The 22,013-nt window shown below is 50.4% G+C and overlaps 8 protein-coding genes across 8 annotated transcripts; 4 read left to right on the top strand and 4 right to left on the bottom strand.

Annotated features, from left to right (window-relative positions):
- Positions 1 to 23: 23 nt before the first annotated feature.
- Positions 24 to 1,331, top strand: L3040_008007 (uncharacterized protein; the record flags this gene model as incomplete). The annotated part of the gene is made up of 4 exons (XM_007295493.2): positions 24 to 256; positions 336 to 547; positions 602 to 1,222; positions 1,315 to 1,331. 4 exons carry the CDS (start codon positions 24 to 26, stop codon positions 1,329 to 1,331), a joined length of 1,083 nt encoding a protein of 360 aa, XP_007295555.2.
- A 1,796-nt stretch (positions 1,332 to 3,127) lies between these two features.
- Positions 3,128 to 5,146, bottom strand: L3040_008006 (uncharacterized protein; the record flags this gene model as incomplete). Its single annotated transcript, XM_007295494.1, has 2 exons — positions 3,128 to 4,660; positions 4,727 to 5,146. 2 exons carry the CDS (start codon positions 5,144 to 5,146, stop codon positions 3,128 to 3,130), a joined length of 1,953 nt encoding a protein of 650 aa, XP_007295556.1.
- Positions 5,147 to 6,491: 1,345 nt separating this feature from the next.
- On the bottom strand, positions 6,492 to 7,549 carry L3040_008005 (uncharacterized protein; the record flags this gene model as incomplete). Its single annotated transcript, XM_066154783.1, has 3 exons — positions 6,492 to 6,887; positions 6,949 to 7,325; positions 7,375 to 7,549. The coding sequence occupies 3 exons, from the start codon at positions 7,547 to 7,549 to the stop codon at positions 6,492 to 6,494; spliced, it is 948 nt and encodes a 315-aa protein (XP_066010679.1).
- Positions 7,550 to 8,545: 996 nt separating this feature from the next.
- Positions 8,546 to 9,790, top strand: L3040_008004 (uncharacterized protein; the record flags this gene model as incomplete). Its single annotated transcript, XM_066154782.1, has 6 exons — positions 8,546 to 8,609; positions 8,665 to 8,707; positions 8,761 to 8,801; positions 9,005 to 9,156; positions 9,216 to 9,579; positions 9,636 to 9,790. The coding sequence occupies 6 exons, from the start codon at positions 8,546 to 8,548 to the stop codon at positions 9,788 to 9,790; spliced, it is 819 nt and encodes a 272-aa protein (XP_066010678.1).
- A 1,080-nt stretch (positions 9,791 to 10,870) lies between these two features.
- On the top strand, positions 10,871 to 11,998 carry L3040_008003 (uncharacterized protein; the record flags this gene model as incomplete). Its single annotated transcript, XM_007295497.1, has 3 exons — positions 10,871 to 10,925; positions 10,982 to 11,631; positions 11,699 to 11,998. 3 exons carry the CDS (start codon positions 10,871 to 10,873, stop codon positions 11,996 to 11,998), a joined length of 1,005 nt encoding a protein of 334 aa, XP_007295559.1.
- Positions 11,999 to 12,513: 515 nt separating this feature from the next.
- Positions 12,514 to 13,143, top strand: L3040_008002 (uncharacterized protein; the record flags this gene model as incomplete). The annotated part of the gene is made up of 2 exons (XM_066154781.1): positions 12,514 to 12,876; positions 13,024 to 13,143. The coding sequence occupies 2 exons, from the start codon at positions 12,514 to 12,516 to the stop codon at positions 13,141 to 13,143; spliced, it is 483 nt and encodes a 160-aa protein (XP_066010677.1).
- A 1,282-nt stretch (positions 13,144 to 14,425) lies between these two features.
- Positions 14,426 to 17,768, bottom strand: L3040_008001 (uncharacterized protein; the record flags this gene model as incomplete). Its single annotated transcript, XM_007295499.1, has 6 exons — positions 14,426 to 15,031; positions 15,169 to 15,476; positions 15,567 to 16,537; positions 16,585 to 16,967; positions 17,035 to 17,298; positions 17,445 to 17,768. 6 exons carry the CDS (start codon positions 17,766 to 17,768, stop codon positions 14,426 to 14,428), a joined length of 2,856 nt encoding a protein of 951 aa, XP_007295561.1.
- Positions 17,769 to 21,305: 3,537 nt separating this feature from the next.
- L3040_008000 (uncharacterized protein) lies at positions 21,306 to 21,743 on the bottom strand (the record flags this gene model as incomplete). Its single annotated transcript, XM_007295500.1, has 1 exon — positions 21,306 to 21,743. One exon carries the CDS (start codon positions 21,741 to 21,743, stop codon positions 21,306 to 21,308), a length of 438 nt encoding a protein of 145 aa, XP_007295562.1.
- Positions 21,744 to 22,013: the final 270 nt, after the last annotated feature.

Raw genomic sequence — 22,013 nt, 5'->3', positions numbered from 1 at the left:
TAATCTCTATTCATAATATCATCATGTCTTCCAGCATGGACAACAGCAGCGTCGCGAAGGACGACACCATCCGCAAGGATCCTGGCAATTCTGGATCCAATGGCGCCAGCGCAGGATTCCGGCCTTCGCATACCCCAGGTCGCAGCGACAACCCATTGATCAGTGTCGAGCCGCCCAGGAGAGAGGATTTGCAGCCGTCCTATGCGCAGACTCTGGCCGGAGAGAGTGACCAGGGCAACCATGGCTGGTATGGAAGGTAAGCATCGGTCCAAGCTCCAAGCTTCAAGCTCCAAGCTTCAATTTACAAGCTCAGCGCAAACTAATCCTTGGGATAGCATGATCAATGCCCTCGGAACGTGCATTGGAACCATGGGTGCCATTCCTTGCTGTGTCTTCTGCCCCAACCCATACAAGCCGGTCTCACAGGGTAATGTCGGTCTGGTCACCAAGTTCGGTCGATTCTACAGAGCTGTCGATCCAGGTCTTGTCAAGATCAACCCTCTGTCCGAGCGGCTCATCCAGGTCGATGTCAAGATCCAGATTGTTGGTATGTATTTACGCCGACAGTAGTCAAGTAAACAGTATCTGACCGCATATACAGAGGTCCCACAGCAAGTCTGCATGACCAAGGACAACGTCACTCTCCACTTGACTTCCGTTATCTACTACCACATCACATCCCCACACAAGGCTGCTTTCGGTATCTCGAACGTACGGCAGGCTCTGGTGGAGCGTACGCAGACCACCCTCCGTCACGTAGTCGGTGCCCGTGTCCTCCAGGATGTTATCGAGCGCCGTGAGGAAGTGGCCCAGTCAATTGGGGAAATCATCGAGGATGTCGCATCAGGATGGGGAGTTCAGGTCGAGTCAATGCTGATCAAGGATATCATCTTCAGCAATGAGCTGCAGGACTCACTCTCAATGGCTGCGCAATCCAAGCGTATTGGAGAGTCAAAGGTCATCGCCGCAAGAGCTGAAGTTGAGTCCGCAAAGCTCATGAGACAAGCCGCCGACATCTTGTCGAGCGCCCCAGCCATGCAAATCAGATACCTCGAGGCTATGCAAGCCATGGCCAAGTCCGCCAACTCCAAGGTCATCTTCTTGCCCGGTGCTTCCAACGTCGGCAGTTCGATGGCAATGGCGAATGCGTACGGAGAAGGTCCCGAACAGCATGGCGCGTCTTCTTCGCAGAAATATGACAGTGGCAATAATGACTTTGGGGGTATGGATCCCGGCTTCCAACGTGCGATAAATGCACATGTGGTCGAGAACATCTAAGCAGAGACCGTGCTGATATCGGTGTGCCGCATGTAGCCTGGTCTACACGTTAGGTGACTCTACCCTCTGCGACTTACTTTTCACCATGGCATGAGTCGCCGGATCAAGAAAACTGCACGCCACACAGCAATTTGTATTTTATGATATCCTGCCTGCTCATAGGGAAGTTATGGGATTAATGATCGGCGATGCGGAAATTTCTGGGAGGCGAGGGTGGAGGATCAGAACGACCAGGTAATTAACGACAGGATGGACACGATGGAAGCGGCTGCATTTTCATTTCGCAGTCTTGGCAGGATACCCAGTCGTTTACAAAGCTCTTGTGGTACTTAGTTCGCGGGTTCAATGATACCATTTCTACTTCTTCACGGTCATGGCTGCATCTTTCCATCACGCTCCTCCCAAGGTGAGAGATCCGGTATCATCCAAGCCCATCTCCCGGGTCGGGTCCTAAGATGGACTTCTCTCTGCAACGGAGGAAGGAATCCGCGAATTCCTAGCCGTCTGGCGTGCAGTGCTATTTGTCTACACTATACATATATACTCATCCATCCCTATTACTTTTCATCCCATCTCCATCGAGGAAAAGGAGAAGGCTGAGGGCTCGCTTCTCGTATTTTGCATGCGGTAAAATAGCACACCCACACACGCACACACACACACACACCCACCCACCCATATATGATTCATATCCTATGATTATGATCCTAGATAGAAAATAGAAGCCCCTCGCAAGCGAAGAAGAAAGTTTATAAGGGAGGGGGGGGGGGCACAAGAGGGAGGGATACTCACTCATATTATCGATAGATAGGCAACACCCAAATGCTAGGTAGGTAGGTACCTAGGTACTTAATCGCTGAGGCTTAAAGCACGCGAGAGCATCAAGAACATTCATGTCGAGAGACGGGGAAGGGGAAGAGAGGATTTAATACAAAAACACCATGTTTTGTTTCGATTGCTCTCTCTCTCTCTCTCTCGCTTTGGTAGTTGGATTTATATCCTGCCCCCCCCCCCCCTCCTTCCGCCTTATGCAAGATTGCAATTCTGATTCTGATTCTGATTCTGGCTCTGATTCTGGCTCTGAATGGCTTTATACATGTCAACCACATCCTATCTCATCTAATCCCATTCATCCATCCATCCATCCATCCATCCATCCATCCATCCATCCATCCATCCATCCATCCCAGTGCCGCTAACCTCCAGCACCTCCCCCTTTCCATCCCATCCCATCCCATCCCCCCTCCAATCCCTCTTTCACATAGCGTCGTTAAATTCTTCCTCTCTCTCTCTCTCTCTCTCCTCCCTCCGTCCCTCCTTTGTTTCCTTCCTCCCATTCATTCCCTTTCCCCTCCAAGTCCCCCAAAAATATTCGCAGAATGAGAAGAAGGAATGAGGAGAAGGAACGAGAAAGAAGGACTCCTAATGATAAATACAACGAACTAAAATAAATATGGAGTTCAACAAGAGAAGAGTAAAGTCAGAATGTAAAGGTGAAATTCAGAGTAAAGCAAAACCGAACAAATGGTTATACTGTCTGTCATGCTACGCCATTGATAGAATGCTACTGTTTGCATACGCAGTCTCTCTCCCTCCCTCCGTCCCTCCTCTTTTCCCTCAAATCCTCTCGTTGCGTTATTTTGGTCGTAGACAGATGTGTTGTGTGTTTGTAAGATACTCCCCGGAACGCCTCGCTTGCTTGTTCTTTCTTATCCTTTTTGCTCTCAAATTTCGTAGCACGCCCCTTCCTTTCCATCTCCCGGCTCTTCGTGAGTGACAAAAAATGTCCTTCCTACCACTTGAGGCCACATCTATCCCAATCCCGACAGTATAAGCCAAGAGGCAGAGATCAGATAGCCCACGACCCCCTCCTCGCCCTTACACCCCACGCACCCGGGCTCGCAGCCCCGTTACTCATACTTGGATGCTGTCTCGCCCACTCCAGGATATACACCCTGAGCGCTTTCCACCGCGGACAGTACTCCTCTTTCACCCCCTCAGTAATACCAATGTAACCCTTGGCATTCTTTTTCGAATCCTCAGCCCTCAGCTCCTCAATTGGAACACGAGAGACCTGTGCTAACTCTTCGTCATAGTTGCGCGCTAACGAAGGGTAACCGAGACTCAGATAATTATAGACCTGCGTAACAAACGTAGCGTCAAACTCCGCCAGCAGCACCTCATCTTGCTTCGCCTTCAGCATTTCGGCCTTCAGCCTGTCGTCGATACCAGTCAACATCCGTGGCCCTCCTGCAGGTCTAGAAGGCGTCTTGGCACCACTCGGCACAGCATTAGAGAACGCGGAAGAAAACGGGTCGCCATCGCCACTACCCTGCGGGAGCGGGGTGTGGATCAGCGCGGGCTGCTTATTGATGCTCGGACTCAGGAATTCCCCTGGCTCCTCTGCAACGCAGTAGCCACCCCAGAGACCGCCGCCATTCTCGTCCCGGTTGGGCTGCTGCACGTTGATGCGCTGGTCGCTCTCAAATTTTGTGGCCTTGGGAGACGGGCACATCCGGAACTTGAGATCGGAGCCGAGCATGGGCGGAGAGGCTGCCAAGCGCATGCGTTTAAGCTCTGCTTCCTTCTGCTTATCTATGGGCTCATCTTGAGCGCGTGCTAGAGCAGAAGTTTTGACTGTCATGCCATTGGTCCAAAAGGGGTCCGGAAAGGTGGGTTGCGTGGCTTCGGCGGCGATTTTGGCGTTGACTTCGTCTTCGCGGAGACGGTTGAGCTTCTCTTGGTGTTGTTGCATCTCTTTGGCGGCCCAACCTACCTCTGTTGACTTGCGACAAATGGTGTCCAGCTTCGGGTCGTCGAGGACCAATAGACCTACGCCCTCGACGGATTCCTCATCCGAGGCACCTTCTATCTCCCTGTCGTAGAAGTGCTCGACTATATGGTGCATGGACTCGTTGGGGAATGCTGCCAGCGCCTGTTCTCGCATCTGTTTCTCTGCCGCCTTGGCTGCCAGAGCCAATAGATATCCGGAGAATCTATCATCGCAGCTCTCTCGTGTCCGTGCTAGTTGAAGTCTCATCATGGAATCTTCTGAGGACCCGAATGATCCCGACAGTGACGGTGTGCCCTCATCATCGCCATAGCCCTCTTCATCCTCAAGGTTTACTTCCGCCTCGTCCGAGGACTCGTCCGAGGAGACTATGGCTTCCAGCTCAGGCTGGAAGGAGTTTTGTCTCGTGCTCCGTCTTGAATTCGGGTGGGGACGCATTGATTGCTGCCGCCGGGGCGGTAAGGGGGAAGTAGTCTGTAAATGTGCAGAATTTTCGTTTGGAATGTTATCGGGGGGAGCTGAGACGGCAGGCAGGCGGGACTTCTTCTTCGGCCGTGTGTATATGTTTGGCACACCTGGCGTCAGGTCGGTCTGATATGCCAACAACGATTAGCACTCTGAAATCTGGAGCTACTCATCACATGAAAGCGAATTCACCTTATCCGTAGGTAGGGTAGCGGGTCTTGAGTCACCCGCCTTCTTGGATCTCTTCAACGTCTCGATGAGTTCCGGCACAAATCGTCTCCTCGGCCTCGGCGTCGTATGCTCTTTAGGAGAATCCTGAGGAATTGACGCTGGGATAGGTTCCGACGTAGGGAGAGGCTTAGGCTGTCTGCTACTGCTGAAGGTTGTCTCGACGGGCTCGGGAGCGAACCGCCTCTTAGGAGCGGCATCAGTAGCCGCAAAGTCCGTCGCGTCAACCCCGCCATAAGTCTCCTTCTTCTTCTCCTCCTTCTTACTGCTCCGAGTTGTTGTCTCGACGGGCTCTGCCGCGAATCGTCGTACCCTCTTCACCGTCGTTTCGACTGGGGTAGGCGAGAAGCGTCTCGAGGTCGGCGGGGGTGACGATTCCGACATGTTTCGATTAGTCAAAATGGTGGTGCCGATGGGGAAGCTGGCCAGCTGGGCACCACACGGCGCCTCTCAGTGGCAGATACAGCGAGTAATAACTTCGAGGAGTGAGAGGCATTCACGAAATAGACGGCACAGTCGGTAAGGCGGAGCTTGTGACCCAGTCCTGAGTCCCAAGTCTGGATTCCCAAGATACGGTGTGGGAGCTGGAGGGGTGGAGTGGTGATGGTAGTGCTGTGGAGTGCTGTGGAGTGCTGAGCTGCTGGACGGAGAGCTCGTGCGTTTCGCATTGGAGAGTGACGGATGCCAATGGGACGAGCTGGGACCGGGTCGCTTATGATTCGCATACAGGACAAGACCGGAAACTCAGACTTAGGTACTTTATGACTTTATGATACGGAGTATATGTTATTAAGTACTACTTAAGTAGGTAAGTTAATTTGACTTTGCGGGGGAAGCCAGCATCAAATACGTAATTGAGAAGAATGAATTCAACGAGCTGAGTTGAATGCGCCACGCTCAGAGAAGCGTGACGATGGCAAGTAGATGGAGGATTGAGTAAGGTAAGGTAAGGTAAGGTAAGGTAAGGTAAGGTAAGGTAAGGTAAGGTAAGGTAAGGTAAGGTAGAGAGAGAGAGAGAGTAGTGAAGCGAGGAATGTGTTTGTTTCGCTGTCTAAGCCAGACCTGCAGTCCGATCGAATCTAGAATTAGCCACGCTGGATATCAGCGAGGCAGATCTGTTCTAGGCCCGCGCGAAACCACAAAGTCTACCAGCAAGCCACCCCCGTCTCAGATAATCGATCCCGACGCGACTTTCAACCTTTGCCTTTACGTACGTGCTTTCTTTCCTTCACCTGACTCACGCAGCCAGGAAAGACACATCGTGTACATCTTCTATTCGCTTTTATCGCCTATGTGTTTTAGTATCTAGCACTGTAACCATCCAAATGTTTCCTCCTCTCCATCCTAGGGAAGTAGCGAAAGGGCCCTTCATGCAACGCCGATCCTCTAACACGCGCCCGTGACCACCTTATATAGCTGATAGCGGTGACTAGAGGCCCCCGAGAACAAGTGTACAAACAGCAGAAATCAGAAGCCCCATCCGAGGAGTCCGTAAGCGTCAATGTCCTCCGATCGAAGGACATTCGACCGTCTCTAATTAAAAGTACAACAAAGTGAATATTGCAAAAAAAGCCTAGAAGGTGAGCCCTTAGCGTCCAGACCTAACCACGCAGGCGACGAGCTCAGAAAAAATTCCTCCACATGAACACAAAAAGACCATCCAATTGGAGTCAACTTTGACGTCACCCAGATCACAGGGACAACGTGGCGCAAGTTCCCAAAGTGCCGTCTAGTTGACCTTCTTCTTGCGCGGCAAGCCAGCAGCTCTCCTCATCTCCATGTCGCCCTCTGCCAACCAGTTGGACGCCTTGACTAATTGCACGACGTTGATGATCTGCTTTCCAAACATGACTGGGAAGCTGACACCAGCAATGACCCAGGGGATGAACGAGTCCATCTTGTTGGCCCGCGCCAGCTCTAGCGCGCCGGCACTGTGAGGGTTGGCGAACAGGAAGGAGGCTGATGGGTTGGAAGGGTTGCCGGGTTGAAGAGAGGCACCTGAGGCCCCGGTGCCGTTGTTGCTAACCTGGAGGAGGGAGGGCGAGAGGAGGGGCGAGGAGAAGGAGAGGAGGTAGAGGGCGATGAAGAAGACTTCATTAAGAGCGCAGAAAAGGAAGAGAACCGTCTACACAGTTCCTGTTAGCAAGCCTTCTTGCAGGACTCGGTAATAGACTGGGCAAACTCGCCTTGTTCGTGTAGTACAAGTTCAAGATGTAGCTCCGGCTCTTATCCACCTTCTTGTGGCTGGTATCGGTTCCACCCATTACCAAGCTCGCATACATATGAACGTAGTGGCTCGCCAAGTCCAAAGAGATCAGACCTTGGAAGAGCAGAGCCCAACGAGGCCAAGCTGATGAGAGGAAAACAAGCAAACACGCCGTCGTGCACCGATCCGTCACCATATCAAGTACAGCTCCAAACCGTGTCGACTGTTCAAAGTATCGCGCAGCGTAGCCATCGAGAGCGTCGAGGAGACAGGAGATGCTGTAGAGCAAGGAACAGGTTCGCGGATGCAGTGGCATATAGTACAACGACGCAAATGCCAGCACGATCCGCACGTAGCCTACAATCCCATTAGCCCATTTTCTGAATCGTCTGGGACGTTGGCATACCGATTACATTTGGGTAGAACAGGAAAATGTTCTCGTGCGGTTGCTCCTCCTTCGCGGGCGCGTGTGCTGACCCGTTTCCATTCATGACGACCTGCTTCTCTCCTTTTGGGGCTGGAGTGGGTGTTGAGGGTGTAGATATCGCAGCTGCCTGCCTCCTTGTTCGCACGCTCGACATCGCCCTTCTATCGTGTATGTCTTGTAGGGTTCAGATACTGTTTTCGAGTGCGTGCCTTGTGATGCTCTGGATTGGCTCTTGGGCGACTGGGAGGCTCCTTATTCGTCTTCGGCCGAAACTAGATGGGAGAGTCTCTGCGACGGTTGCAAGAGGTTGAGAAAAGTCGCAAAATGTTAAAGTTAACAGAGAAGGCAAGAATGGAGGGGATCGAGAATGGCACAGTTGAAAAGGAGGGTGTGTTGAAGTTGGACCGCGGATCAGATGTGGGATGGATGTGGAGGAGGAGGAGGAAGCGTAATATCCGTCTCGACTCCTTATCGCAGAACAATTTTGGCTAGCTCGGGATCCTCGACGGGAGATTTTCTGGCTATCCGTAAAGACAAAAGCCAATAATACTTGAGCCAAGATTCCTGTCCAGCTTTAATATTCGAACGGATACTCGCAGTCTCCATACCGTAGGACTCAAGTATTGTTTTATTTATATCATCACGTGATGTAGATCTGGAAAGGAGATAGCGGAAAGTTTGTCATGCGTTGCTATCAAGTCAACATATTCATACAACGTATTAATTAATGTGAAAAATTTGTCAAAGAAGCTGGCGAGAAGCCAATCTCAGCCCTACCCAGCTTGAAGCCAGGCTTTAGAAGCTTAAAGCACCACTCTTCTCTTTCCTATGTGAAATCTTGCAATTCCTATGATATTATTTGTTAACCCGCAGCGTCATCTGCTTATGATCAACAATGGCATCATGGCGGACTCGCAATAGAGGACATGGAGAGAGAGAGAGAGAGAGAGATTTATATTTAAATAATTATATTATATATTATATATATTTGATAGACTCTGCAACCGCCCTTGGCCAAAGAAACCCAGGGACCCTTCTTTCCTCTACCTAGCTCAGCCTTGACTCATCATCCCCGCGAAGATCTCCTCTCTCCACTCCATTTCTAAACATCCCCCTCCTCGATTCTTCAATCTCGCCATCAAACGTCAGAATGTTGATCCAAGAGAGTCACAAAGATGTGGCAACGAAGGCGGATGGCAAAGAGGGTTCCATGAGTGAGATCCTGATCAAATTCCGCAGTCGGAGGCATTATAGCTGATGATACGCCAGGGATTTTCATATTTCATCCAACGATTCCCGGATATCCAAACGCGTATGTGCTTCGATTTTGTCTGGCCTGGTCATGTTACTGAGAACCATTTTCAGACGGTTCCCTGGTGTAGTGCTCTTTAGTGAGATCTATCAAGGTAGGGTTGATTGCTCAACGTCTGTGCTTGGGCAGCTGAGGATCGCACGATGAGCTTCTGTATGGCGGATAGTCGACAATATCATGCTTCATGTTTGAAGATCTGTCGCAACACCCAGCTCGTTACCCTAGCTGAAACTAAGCTTCAAGCTACAGAACTGATCTCTTTTATGATTTTGGATTCTTGGACTAATTATCTTCTAGTCACTGGACCTGTTGCGAGATTTGCTCGACAGATTGCCGGCCAAGGCTATATCGTCGCGGCACCTTCATCCTACCACGAGTTTACTGGACCCGAAGCCCTGGCCTATGATGGACCGGGAACAGATGCCGGTAACGAATGGAAGATCAAGAAGGTAAAAATCTCATGACCCATCTCTCCTCGAATAATGAGCCACCAGTTCACACCCTACAGACACTAGCAGGTTACGACGAAGACGCAACCCTCTCAATCGACCACCTCCTTTCTCTCAAAACTTGTAACGGCAGAATCGGCAGTACAGGCATGTGTCTCGGCGGCCACCTCGCGTACCGCTGTGCTCTTGACCCCCGCGTCTCAGCAGCAGTCACCTACTTCGCGACTGATCTGCACAGCGCGACCCTCGGTCTCGGTAGAAAAGACGACAGCCTAGCACGCGCAAGTGAGATCAAGGCTGAGCTGGCTATGATCCACGGAACGCTCGATAACCACGTGCCTCCCGAGGGACGGGATCTGATCAGGAAAACTCTGAGGGAGAAGGGGGTGATTTTCAGCTGGTACGAGGTTGCTGGTGCTCAACGTATGTTATCCACCCCCATCTTCTTGCAGTAATCGGGACTGATGGACTGCATGCAGATGCCTTTATTCGCGATGAGCTCTCAAAAGGTCGCTATGACCCAGCAATCACGAAGATCTGTTTTGAGATCTTGCTGGAGCTGTTCGGCCGCACGCTGAAGCTGGATCTCGGTGCTCATGACGGAGTTGAGCAGAAGATTGAGGATATCTGCTAGATGCTGAGTATATATACCATCCCCGAAATTCTTGGCTAGCGATGTTTTCGCTTAGAAGGTACTTTTGGGACTACAGGCATGTCTCGGTCATTTTATTATATACCACTACCCCTTCACTCGGTCCTTAATGACAACTTTTCTTACTACCTAATCCCTCAACACTTTATGCCAAGTCTCGATACAGTGGATCATCATATTATACATAGAGGGCTTATAGCGCAACAAAGCTAGAGAGAGTATTGCATCCGGACGAAGTTCGAGCCTTACCGTACGTAGAGGGCGACAGAACAGGATATACACATCCCAAAGAAGACTTCGTCAGTGCAGAGAAGATCAAATAACTATATTTTTGACATCGCAAACTGGATCCTTCACCGGTCCGTTGTCTCAGATCGATGGTTGGAGGCGTTCAGCTCAGGAGTGTATTCACAATTTGGCTTTGAGAACCCTCCCCCCCCCCCTCTTCTTATATGATCAGCTCTGGCGCACGCAACTAAAAATCTACTGACCTGACCAGCATTAGCTCAAATGTTTCAGGGCGGTATGAATTACGCCGGTAAGCTTAAATTTTCGAGCTACGGCCCTGCGTCTGACCTATGTTGCCAAGGATGATTGATTGCTGGGAACATCCTCTCTCCGTAAGCGAAAATTTGCACTCGCTTATTGACTGGACGTCAACAAGTAAATCAGCTCCAACATTGCACGATGCACTCAATGTCCACAATGGTATGGAATATCTGCCTGAATCTGACGATACCGTCAGCCAAAGAGCAAGGTTTTAAAGCAGGTCTGCGAGCGGAATGTGTACTCGCCAAGTCTACTACTCCACATCCGCTTTTTGGAGCTACCCCGCGTACCCCACATTCACTTAGCAGCTTTTACGACCATTAGCGATAGTCTTTTTAGGAGTGAAGGGGGACTTTACTGAAGTAGGAAGTTTGTCTGTCTCTATCTCCAAGCTTTGGGCCACAAGCATATATGTGTTGATGGCCCCAGACTCCCCGCTCCTACAGCCAGAGTCTCGTTTACGTCTTCCCCCCCAAGCGATTGATCGAGAACACAAAGAACCTACCCATCGCCATGGCTCCCTCAGACCTCAAGATCGTTTTCGGCGCCATGACCATTGGCAAGCCCAGTAAGTTTTCCCGAGCAGGTCACATCAGATCAACCTGATTCACGTTTCCCCCAAAGATACCCTCAGCGCACGCGTCCACACCGTCGAAGGCGCCATCGCGCTGCTCGACACCTTTCAAGGCCACGGCTACAGCGAGATAGACACAGCCCGTATGTACGGGGACGGGTCCAGCGAGGAAATACTCGGCGCCCTCGACTGGCAGAAGCGCAACATCGTTCTGGCCACCAAGCTCTACCCTAACGCCGGGCTCCCCGTTTCCCCCAACGACCAGTACACCCTCACGCCCGCCGACGTCCGTCGCGGCTTCCAGAACTGTCTGAAAGCGCTCAAGGCCGACAAAATCGACATGTTCTACCTGCACGGCCCTGACCGGAAGACGCCGTTCGAAGACACCCTCGGCGAGGTCGACAAGCTGCATAAGGAAGGGCTCTTCAACAGGTTCGGCCTCAGCAACTTCATGTCGTGGGAGGTGGCGCACATTTGCGAGATTTGCAAGAGGAACGGCTGGATCCAGCCGACCGTCTACCAGGGCGTCTACCACACCCTGCAGCGGACGATCGAGGCCGAGCTCCTGCCTTGCTTGAGATACTACGGCATCTCGCTGTATGCGTTCCAGCCGCTGGCCGGGGGCTTCCTTACAGGGCGGTATACGCGTGACCAGCAGGAGTTCGAGCCCGGGTCACGATTCGATCCGAAGCATGCGCAGGTGTGTTTGTCTACCCCTAATTCTCAGAGATGGGCTCAAGCGCCGGCGCTGACATCGGCACCAACAGGGTAAGCAGCACCAGGGGCGGTACTGGAACGAGACGACTTTCGACGCGTTGGACATCATCCGTGCTGCTGCTGAGAAGCACAGCTTGACGATTGCGGAGGTGGCAATGAGGTGGCTTAGGCACCACTCGTTACTGAAGAAAGAGAGCGGAGATGCAATCATCGTCGGAGCTAGCAGCGTGAAGCATCTAGAGGACAATCTGAACGACGTAGAAAAAGGCCCGCTGCCGGAAGATGTGCTGGAGGCTCTGGACAAGGCGTGGTTGGTTGTGAAGGGTGTGGCGCCGAAGTACTGGCATTGAGCTGCTTTTTTCTTGTCCGTATTTGACCTAAAGTCCATTTGGGACACATGGATGCCCACACTGTGTGTAGAACACCTTTCGAAGGGCAGTTCTTGTGTCCGTCTTGTTACTTCTCCTTTGCATCACTTCCGTCTGATGCCATTATCGATCAGAGAATTTGACATCAGAGTAACCCTCACTTCGTCTTCATTCGACTTTCGTACATCGGCTTCTGATACCCAGGAAGATTATTTTGTAAGAACTCGCAATAAGTATTTCTCCAACATAAGCACAATCCTTTCCCTCATTACAAAAAAAAAAAAAAAAAAAAAAAAAAAAACCTAATTTGATAAATATGAAGCTTTGAAAGTCCGTACACCATCCCGGCAAGCGAAGTCTGGTCTGTACATCAACCCACTTATCCTCTTCCAGCGTTCCGAGCACACACCGCCCCGGCAGTAACATAGGCTAGCTCAGTGGGCCTTCCATCTCCCAGCAGCCAGCCGTCTCCCCAGCCCACCTCCCTCCAAGCGACGATGCCCGACGACGAATACGCCTCCGTCGTCCGCGGGGGCCTCAAACTCAAAGGCGGCGCGCCCGCCGGCATCAGGAAGAAAAAGAAGAGACCAAAGACGAGCACCAACGAAACGTCCAACGCATCCAAGAAATCAGCCTTGCAGTCTGCGCTCGAGGAGGAGGGAGACGCCGTGTCCTCGCAGGCTGTCGTGACAGGGAAGGGTAAGGCGAAGAAGGGTGGGGAGGAGGAGGAGGAGGAGGAGGAGGAGGAGGAGGAGGAGGGGATTGACGAGGAGCGCTTGAGGGGGTTGGAGGAGCGGCGTGGGGGGGGGTGTGGGAAGACGGCGAGTGAGAGGGCTTATGAGGAGATGCGGAAGAAGAGGGTATGCATACATAGACTTTTTTTGATTGCACATCTTGATGTTCCCCCCCCTTCCTTCCCCGGGAAGGTTCCACGGATTGGATTGGATTGGATTGGGAAGAGAGGCTGGATTTAGATCGAGCTGACGTCGCTGACTTGACGATTGTAGTTACTTGAGCGTCTGCAGAAGGAGGGCGTCAAGACGCACAAGGAGCGAGTAGAGGAGCTGAATAGATACCTCTCGAAGCTGTCCGAGCATCACGACATGCCTCGCATCGGACCCGGATAAAATCAACTGTTCAGGGGAGATGGCCTATCGAGAAGGGGGTTGGTTGGGCGTTCTGGGACAAGAGATCTATCTATAGAAAGTCGGCAGCACAAATCAATGAAAACCTCCCGCAGAGAATTGCGTCCGCCCCTCCCCTCACATCGTGAGCTCTCACCGATGACAACCCAAGCACCACTCCAGTACTGTATCGGATGTAGAAATACCTAGCCAGTCCAATGCAACCCCCATCACATCTGCGAAAAGTAGTCCGAGAGCCCCAACGCCACACTTATCAAACTCACGACCAAACAGAAAGAGTCTCCCACAACCACAACCACTCCCACTCCCACAACCACAACCACAACCGCAACCACAACCGCCTATCCATCCATCCATCCATCCATCCATCCATACCAGGTCTCCCGAGCAGCCCAAACCCCAACCCCAACCCCAAACCTCAGATTCCACCTCCTGCTTAGCTGATCCCAACAGATCCCTCCTCCCTCCTCCCTCCTCCCTCCTCCCCAGCCAGTCTCTGCTCCAGCGCCCGCAATTGGATTTCAAGCTCTCAACAAGTAGGTACCGGGAGCCAGCCCCTCGAGAGAGAGAGACCGACCCGCAACGTGTGAAGATCTGCCTGCCCTGGGTTCGATCTTCCCGTGCGTAGATGTGAACCCATATGGTATATAGAGATATATATATCTATATAGGTATATAAGTATATACATAGGTATATATATATATAGGTATAGGTATAGGTATAGGTATAGGTATAGGTATAGGTATAAGCCTCCTAATGCCATCACCCAGCTCTGACAGCCCAGTTGAACCTTCTCGAAACAGGCTCAGTCACTCACCCATTCTCTCGTGTGTGACGGACGAATCGCACAATAGCAGAAGAAAAGAAAAAGAGAAGAAAAGAAAAGAAAAGAAAAGGAAAGAGGCCTCGTGAAAGAAGTTCCAGCACAATACAAGACATTAAAATTAAACCACGGGTGAAAAGAGCCAGCGTGTATTTATTCCATGAGGATATCTGCAGTTTTACCAGGCGAGATATGAACAAACAAAACCAACGCTGCGCTGCGCGACGCTGCGTTCCCCCCATGATGCCTCCCCAAATGCAAACCAAACCACGCTGCCCCCTCCCCGCCCCCCAGGCAGCAGACGTGGATGCAAAAAAAGAACAAAAACAAAAACAAATCACCACCCTCTATCATACAAATCCGGGTATCATTGGCAAAGAGCCCGAAAATCTTTTCGAAATACCATGTACCAGCAACGCCCCCTATCGACCACGAGCCAATCATTCGAGCTCTTCTGTTCCGCAATCGTCACTGTCTGAGTAGTAATCTTCCTCGGTTGCACTCTCGCTCGACCAGATGGAATTCATTATCTTGAGTGGTGGTGCGACAGCAGGAGGAGCAATGCCGGTAGCAGAAGTAGTAGCAGGCGTCGGGGTAATATTAGCGTTGTATAGGATCGGTGCTCCAGGGATGATGGGTATGACCAGTCCCTGTTGGCTAGCGTGAATAGGGACTGCAATTGCCACAGCGAGGTGAGCCCACCCCGTTGGTGCAGGGACAAAGGTCTGACCTGTGTGTTTCATGAACGCCATGATGTCTTCAGCCTTCGCCAAGGCAATCGACTTCAGCCCTGCAGGAATTGTAATCTTCTGCACTCCCGGAACTGCAGGACTTGATTTTTGCTTCTGGGCCCAATCAGTGACCTCTTCGTCGGTCAATAGCTGTCCTTCCTCGTTAATCCAGCCGTATGGTTGAGAAGCCGTTTGATGACCTGCCGCGGATGGATTGGCTTGCTTCTCGCCCCATTCCAGAACAAGCTTCGCGTCCTTGTTCTCTAGGTCCTCATTCACATGAGCCTCTAGTCGCTCAACACTTGCTGCGATCGTCTATGGAAATGTTAGCAGTGGTTCCAAAAACGAAGTCAGCCTTAGAACTTATGCCCTCCTCAAACAAAGTATCTTGGAGAAATAGGATCGAGGCCATTCCTGGTGCAACCAATGGCTGGGAACAGATTTTTACTCACGCCCTTGAAACCGATGCCAAAGTCCTTGCAAGCTTTTTTGACCACCTTCTGTGTTGTTTGGCCTGTGTAAACCCACTTTTTGGCAGCGACAGAGATAGATCCAGCGTTCTTGGACTCAAGTTTCATCTTCTTCGCAGAGCCGCCCGGTGCCTTGCCCTTGCGCTTGGTTTGGGCCAAAGCCGAACGCATTTGCGCCTCAAATTCGGTTGCCTTGTATTCGATTCCCAGTAGGGTTGAAAGCTTCTCGACCAAATTGCACGTGGGTGGAGATGGGGCAGCTTCCACTTTCAGATGACGCATACGAGCCCCTACAGTACAGATGTCAGCATTCGAGCGGTGAGTGTCACGGCAGGATGATTGGTATAACTGATTTGAGAGGGAAGTCTAGCAGCACCCACAGTAATCGGTCTGCCCATAGCAGAGTAGCCCCGGAGTCTCCTTAACCCACTCCTTCACGTATTGCAGCACTTTTGTTCCATTGTGTTTCCAGTAAGTCTGACTGATTTCCTTCCAGACGTGTTCGTGGGAAGTTTCGAACTTGTTCTCAAGCCATGCGATCATGGCGAATCTGATTGTTCGAGACTGCACGCGGGACTTGTGCGATAAGACCGTGGGTGTTGGGCCACTGCCTTCATGTCCTGGCTCGTTTTCCCAAGGCAGGGGTGCACCGAGAATCATGGCTTGAACGCTGACCAAGACGGAGAGAATTGTGCTTCGACCAGGCTGCCAAGCTTCGGAGGGATGACCAGGCCAAGTATTGAGAAGAGACAAGCAAACGGTGCCAGTTCCAAGGTGGAGATTTGGGTTGAATGATTCACCGTCGTCATCGTTGCCCTTCATCACGAATGTCATTCTTGGTGGCCGTTGCGGATAATTTGAGTCCAGGAAGATATCAAAAGTGAACAGTCCTCCAGCATAGGGTGATCCCTCCGAACCAATCATAAGAACCTTCATGACATCTGACCGGGACTCGGCTACTTTGAGAAACACTCCAGGCGGCAACGAAGTCTTCATAGTAGCGATCTCCTTGCTGATTGTGTTCAATCTGCCTCTGTTTGAGGATTGGACGGTGTTGAACTCGATCTCATTTCGGTGATTGCACAAGACCTCATCCGTAAAAGTAAGTCTATTCTCCTCTGCGAATCGGGACCAGATTGCCTCGACCTCGGGATCCTTTTGAGGGGCAGGGTCTGGCTTTTTGACTGTTCTATCAAGCATCTGGAAGCAGGCTACCATGTTCGACAGCAGAAGCTCGGTATTCTTGAAGGTGGCAGGAGTGTCGGACTTGGCTTTAGTCTTTTGGGTCATACTGAGAAAAGTCTTGGCCTGAAGGAACGTATTACCGTAACTACCGACGAATGGGGCAGAACTAAGCCGCGTTAGCTCTTTCACTTGTCATGAATATCGGGTCCTTACCAATAAGTCTTTGGAGAACTGTAAGTCGAGTTCGCCGGTGTAAAAGCTAGGGATTTGATTCCGGGGTGATCTACAATGATTGGTCGCTCCTCGGAAAGGAGTTGGACTAGTTCATCGTGGCGTGCAATCTTCTCAATGAATGCTGTAATCGAGTTGTAGACGTCGAATCTCTCCGTGATATCTACGATCGAATCGTTTCGAATCATCTCTGTAAGCTTGTCAAATAGGGTGCTCAATCGGAACATGTTAAGCTCTGCGGAGGCGTCGGACGAGAAATCAGGCAGACAAGCAATGAGGAGTTTGACCGTGTCGCTCATTAGAATATCTTTCTCCATCTGCTCTTCCTCTCGCTCGTCTTCCTTATTGTCTCGTCGGAGAGGGCGCTGTGCGGACTCAGTCGACGGCGCAAATCAAGATGTCCGGAAGGTGCAGGGACATAGGTATACTTACATGATGGGGGAAATACTCAACCTCGTAACCTTCTTCATCAGTATCATATTCAAAATTTCCGAAGCCGTTCATTCCGGAGTCCATGCCATATCCTACTCCAGCGACGAGAGCCTTCTTTCCATGTCCGAGAGCCTTCTTCGCTGACTTTCTCGATTTGGCGTTTTTGGCAGCCTTTTCTCGATTTTGCTCGGCCCATCGCACGTGAGCCTCATCAAATCGAGCCAGGAGGAAGTAGACGGTAGAGATTCTACCAGCATCGCAGCACTGCGGGACGAGGGGCAGTCAGCAACCGCTGAAAGATGTAAGGGCTAAAGATTGTTCCCAGGCGCTCGAGGACAATTAGAAATAGGAATAAATCCCTCTTTGTTGCCCGGGCCTCGCCGATAATCTTCTCACTCCCTGTTACTTACATGGTTGATGACCCCCAAGGTCGTGAAGTGGTGTTTGTTCGGGTCGATGGTGGGTTCCTTTCCACAGCCAACGCAAACCAAGTGACCATTTGCACAAACCATTACGGAAAGTTGGGTGCGGGGTGGAATCTCCTGTGCTCCAGCTGACCATCTTGCGTAATGTGTCTCGGGATCAGACACGAGGGGTTCGCGGCATCCCGGCTGGGTGCATGCGCCGGTGATGAACTGCGCGCACAGTTGTTGGAGATGCTTGATTGCTCTATTCTCGCGGGTATCGTCGGGCTCGACCTCCATATTGGCAGGCTTACTCGAAGAGGCTCCCATGTTTGTTGTGTCCGGGCTGGTCATCTGGGTAGACTGACTGGATCGGGTGGGTTTTCGAGAGTTCAAAGTTCGAGAGGAAGTTGTCGGAGGTGGTGACAAGAATATCCAAGTTGGCGTTTGCTAGTAGAGGCCGGCGCTTGGCGCTAGTAGCCTAACAAGCGAAAGAAGCGCACAGAAAGAAGGCCTGAGGAACGATCTCGCAGCGTCCCGTCCCTTTCAACTTTGGACATGCAATCAGCAAATGCAATAAAGTATCCGTGTTTGGATCGGGGTTTGAGTATGAGGGTCAGTGAATAGCTGAGGTGAAATCAGGATGCTGAGTAGGAGGTTAATAAAGGGACAAGGTAAAGGGTCGGTCTGAAACGGATTCTTGAAGGGCAATAACGACGCTTTAACATACTAAGTGGTGTTGGGGCCTAGAATTATTCGCCCTGTGTCACAAAGTTCGCGATCTTTTTATATGGTCATGGAATGTAGCTCGGACTCGCACAAGTGCAGGAGCGACCAGAATATGCGCAAATTCTATGCGTGGCAAGTCAAGTAGCACCCAAGAGGATGATAGAGAAGTATTCTTCTGGTCACGATTCTTCAATGACTGTTGTAGCAGCTGGGGGGCCGGGATGCAGCTGAGAGTTGTCCGTTCTCTCTATCCCAGCAACATACTTCTATTTGTGGCCAGCACGACTATATTGAATCAGCAAAACTGTCTGTGCAAGGGGAGTAATACCGAGAGAGAGATTCCTACTGGATTAGTTGACGGTTGTCCGTTTATACGATGTTGGTTTGCTACTCATAGACAGACAGACCTGTCAACGGTGATAGCGCCAGCCCAGCCAGGAACCAACCTCAGCAGCTTCCCTCTCAACTTCTCCCAGTAGCCCTAGACCAAGCGAAGCAATATCTCCTTCAGAGATCCAGTGTAAACTTTGTTAGAGGAGAAACATGCATGTGTTCTGCATCGCCATTGTACTGGAGTCTGATGGAGTAGAGTGGAATGGAGTGGAGTGGAGTGGAGTGGAGTGGAGTAGAATGGAATGGTACGAGTACGCCTTGAAAGGGTCCCAATCTCATAAAAACCCGGGAGTTCTCGGTCCAAAATCAGTAGGAAAGTTTAGCCACAGACCGCCAGTCTTTTCTGCATCTTCTTTGGGGGCATGAATCGATGATGACGGGCGGATGCTGTGAAGAACCTGAGAGACGCGAGGGAATTGAGGTTGGGTTGGCAAGCGCATCGGCCATCGCGCGGCTGAGCTAAAGGCGGGGCTCAAGTCTCGTGAAAGTCACATGTGGGTTTTCAAATCGCGAAGCTTACCTTTTTCACGAGATGGCGGTTGCACTAGAGCAATGCATTCGTGGGCATCAGATTCATCAGATCACATTATTTTTCGCGGTGGATGCTTGCCGTGGCGCTGCGTTTGTTTGTTGTCTCGCCTGTTTCTCGCTTAGCTCACTCCAAAGGCCCCATGTTCTTCACATCAATCGAACGCACGAGAAGAAGCCCACAAGATGGTGGAAAACTGCTTAAGGGCAGCATCTAAATATTCTAGTTCCTGTCTATTCTCATTAGGACCGTCTATAGCCCAAGAATTTATTGTATTACCGATTCCAAGTTTTTTTTTTTTTTTTCAAGGCAGACCATCTTGCCTATTGTCCTAGATCGATATCTACTTGTTATCGGTCATCTTTTTTTCAAGGACAAGTGTAGCAAGACAATACCTTTGGAAGATAAGCATAACGAACGATAATTTCGAGAGAAAAGACCGTAGCCCTCGAAGCCGTGAGGCGCTTTGGGCCCTGCTAGAGCAGAGCTGGATGTTTTCTCCCCGCACTTGCAACTTCTGGGTGTGAACATAAAGAATACGCACAACAAACTTCGAGGCACTCTTCATCTGTACCAGACAGGGACGAAGACCATGTATACGAACATCGCTGTATATGCATCAATGCGTAATATTGAGGAGATTGGCAGAACAGCCCAACTTCGAAATCATCTTTTTTTAGCGGTGTTTGCAACAACGGTTACTCGTACGCAGCACGACTGCCGGAAGTTTTCAGCGTCTAATTGTTTCAAGCAGCATCTGTGTCTATAGAAGAGGATGAAGGAACCTACAGGAAAGCGGAGACCCACAGCACTAAAGATGGCCAATGTCTTTTCATCTTGCCCAGCCGGCCGAAGGGAAAAGATCACACAGCAAGCAAGTTCACTCTTTTGAAGGGCCCGAGAGCCCTGTGGTGCAGAGCCTGATACTGGATGATTGGTACCTCGTTGAGATTCCACGGGACATGAAAAAGTCAATGTTTGGCCTTCGCGGCGGAGTGTTCATTTATCGCTCATATCACGGGCTAGACATTCGGCCTTCATGAGTGCTGCCGGATAATCCAACGCGGCTCTCAGTGTGCGACTCTAAAACCAGAAAAAGACCCTGAAGATCAAGGATGACGACTAAATATAGGCGGATTAAGCGCCAAGGGAACAACTTCTGTCACCAACTGCACCTAAGTATGTTCGGAACACTTTATGTTTCCGAGAACGGAGCATGAACCGGAGCCGGATCAACGTGTGACTCGCCGATGGCCCGGATTTTCGGCTGTTCTGTTACCAAATGCCTGGAGATGAGGATCAGCATGTCGGGATTCTTTTACAGTACGTAGCAGGTCAAGCTTCACAGAGCTATCCGGCGGTCAGAGTGACGCCAATTTGGCAGCTCTGCAGCAGAACGAGTAGGCAGGCCAGTCCGGTCCGGATAGCAGCATCGATTTGCTATAGGCGGAAGCGTCCAAAGGCTCGTTGTTCATTATGGTACAGTTCCGTAGTAGAAGAATGGCGTCTGAGCGGTTGGAGGTATGGAAGCCGTTGGGGTTGGAGGTGGCCTGGATGCCGTGCACAATATCGGATCATTGACTGGCCGGGAACGGGGACGTTCAGCTCTGAGCGGACACGTTCAACCTCGTGACAGGAGAGGATGCCAAGGCACCAGATTGCAGTGGTACGGTACTGTCTTTTGCATGTGAGCGGGCGAGAATGAGGGGTAAAGTACTACACGTAGTGGTATATTGTACCGGTACTACAACCTCGCCCCAATTCTTAGTTTTAGAGAATACAAGTCAAATTTCAAAAAATACAAGTCAATTAATCAATTATAACTACACTTATTAAAAGCTTCTTCTTATGGCCTAGTGTTATTACTGAATAAGTATTAGCAATAATAGTTATCGAAATATTATATATATAAAAAATACGTCACTTTGAGAATCGATTTATCGATATCAAGTTTTTATTTGTTAATAATCAAGTCCTTAGTATCTTCTAATAAAAAGAGACTTAATTTCTATCCACTAACTTCTTTCCTTTCGAAATACATTGACCTCCACCCTATTGTCGAAGAATATAAAAAGAGTTTAAATGCTTAATAAGTCCCAGCTTTCAAGCAGAGTCCAACCCAAAACCTATTCCGTCGCTCATTTCCTGCTTATCATAGCCCCGCAATATTCCAGCGGAGCGAGCGAGCGGATAAGACCTTTACGTAGGTATTGTAGCTAGTTCCAATTGCAAGGAACTAGCAAGTCGGTGCCAGGAGTGACGATGTAGCTCGAAGAATCAATGTCGGGGTTTAATAACACCATATTATAGTTATCGGTGCAAAAATCCGACGCGATAAGTGACAACTCGTCGCCTTTGACGACCTTATAGTACCCCTTGTAGTCTCCCGGGATCCTAGAGCAATCGCGCTTTCGAGTTTTGCAAGGGACTTTTAAAATTTGGCCTAAAACAATCGAACCGGAAGGATTCATGTTTTGCAGCTCTCCTTCGCCGGTGCAAAAGTCAGCCGCGATATTAGCCCAAGAGTCGGTGTCTCCAACGGTGTAATAGCCGGTGCCGGTAACGCCGCTAGTAGTGTCGGGCCTGCAAGTTCGACGGATGGCGGTTGCGACGCCGAGGAAAGAAGCGAGCAAGAGGTTGTTGTTGAAACGCATGATGGAGTTGGTAAATGAAAGCGAACGATCGTTTTACCGAATTGAGCTTATAAGAAGATTGTAAAGCACTATGATGATGGTATAGATTAAAATTGAAAACACCAAGGGGGATGCTTATCTTATATAGTTATGACTGCGAAGTAGCTCGGCAATTTCGTATATATACTTTATCGCTAGTTTAAAAAATACGAGGAATACGTGCTACGTCTCAGGCGTAAAGTATTACCCCTCGAGGGTAGGGTAACCAGGGGGTTTAAGTGGAAAGTGAAA

This window comes from Drepanopeziza brunnea, assembly GCF_022702325.1.
Source record: "Drepanopeziza brunnea f. sp. 'multigermtubi' strain 214-2 chromosome Unknown ctg14, whole genome shotgun sequence".
NCBI classification, from domain to species: domain Eukaryota; kingdom Fungi; phylum Ascomycota; class Leotiomycetes; order Helotiales; family Drepanopezizaceae; genus Drepanopeziza; species Drepanopeziza brunnea.
The sequence above is the reverse complement of the archived record's forward strand: the minus strand, read 5'-3'. Positions and strand labels throughout refer to the sequence as shown.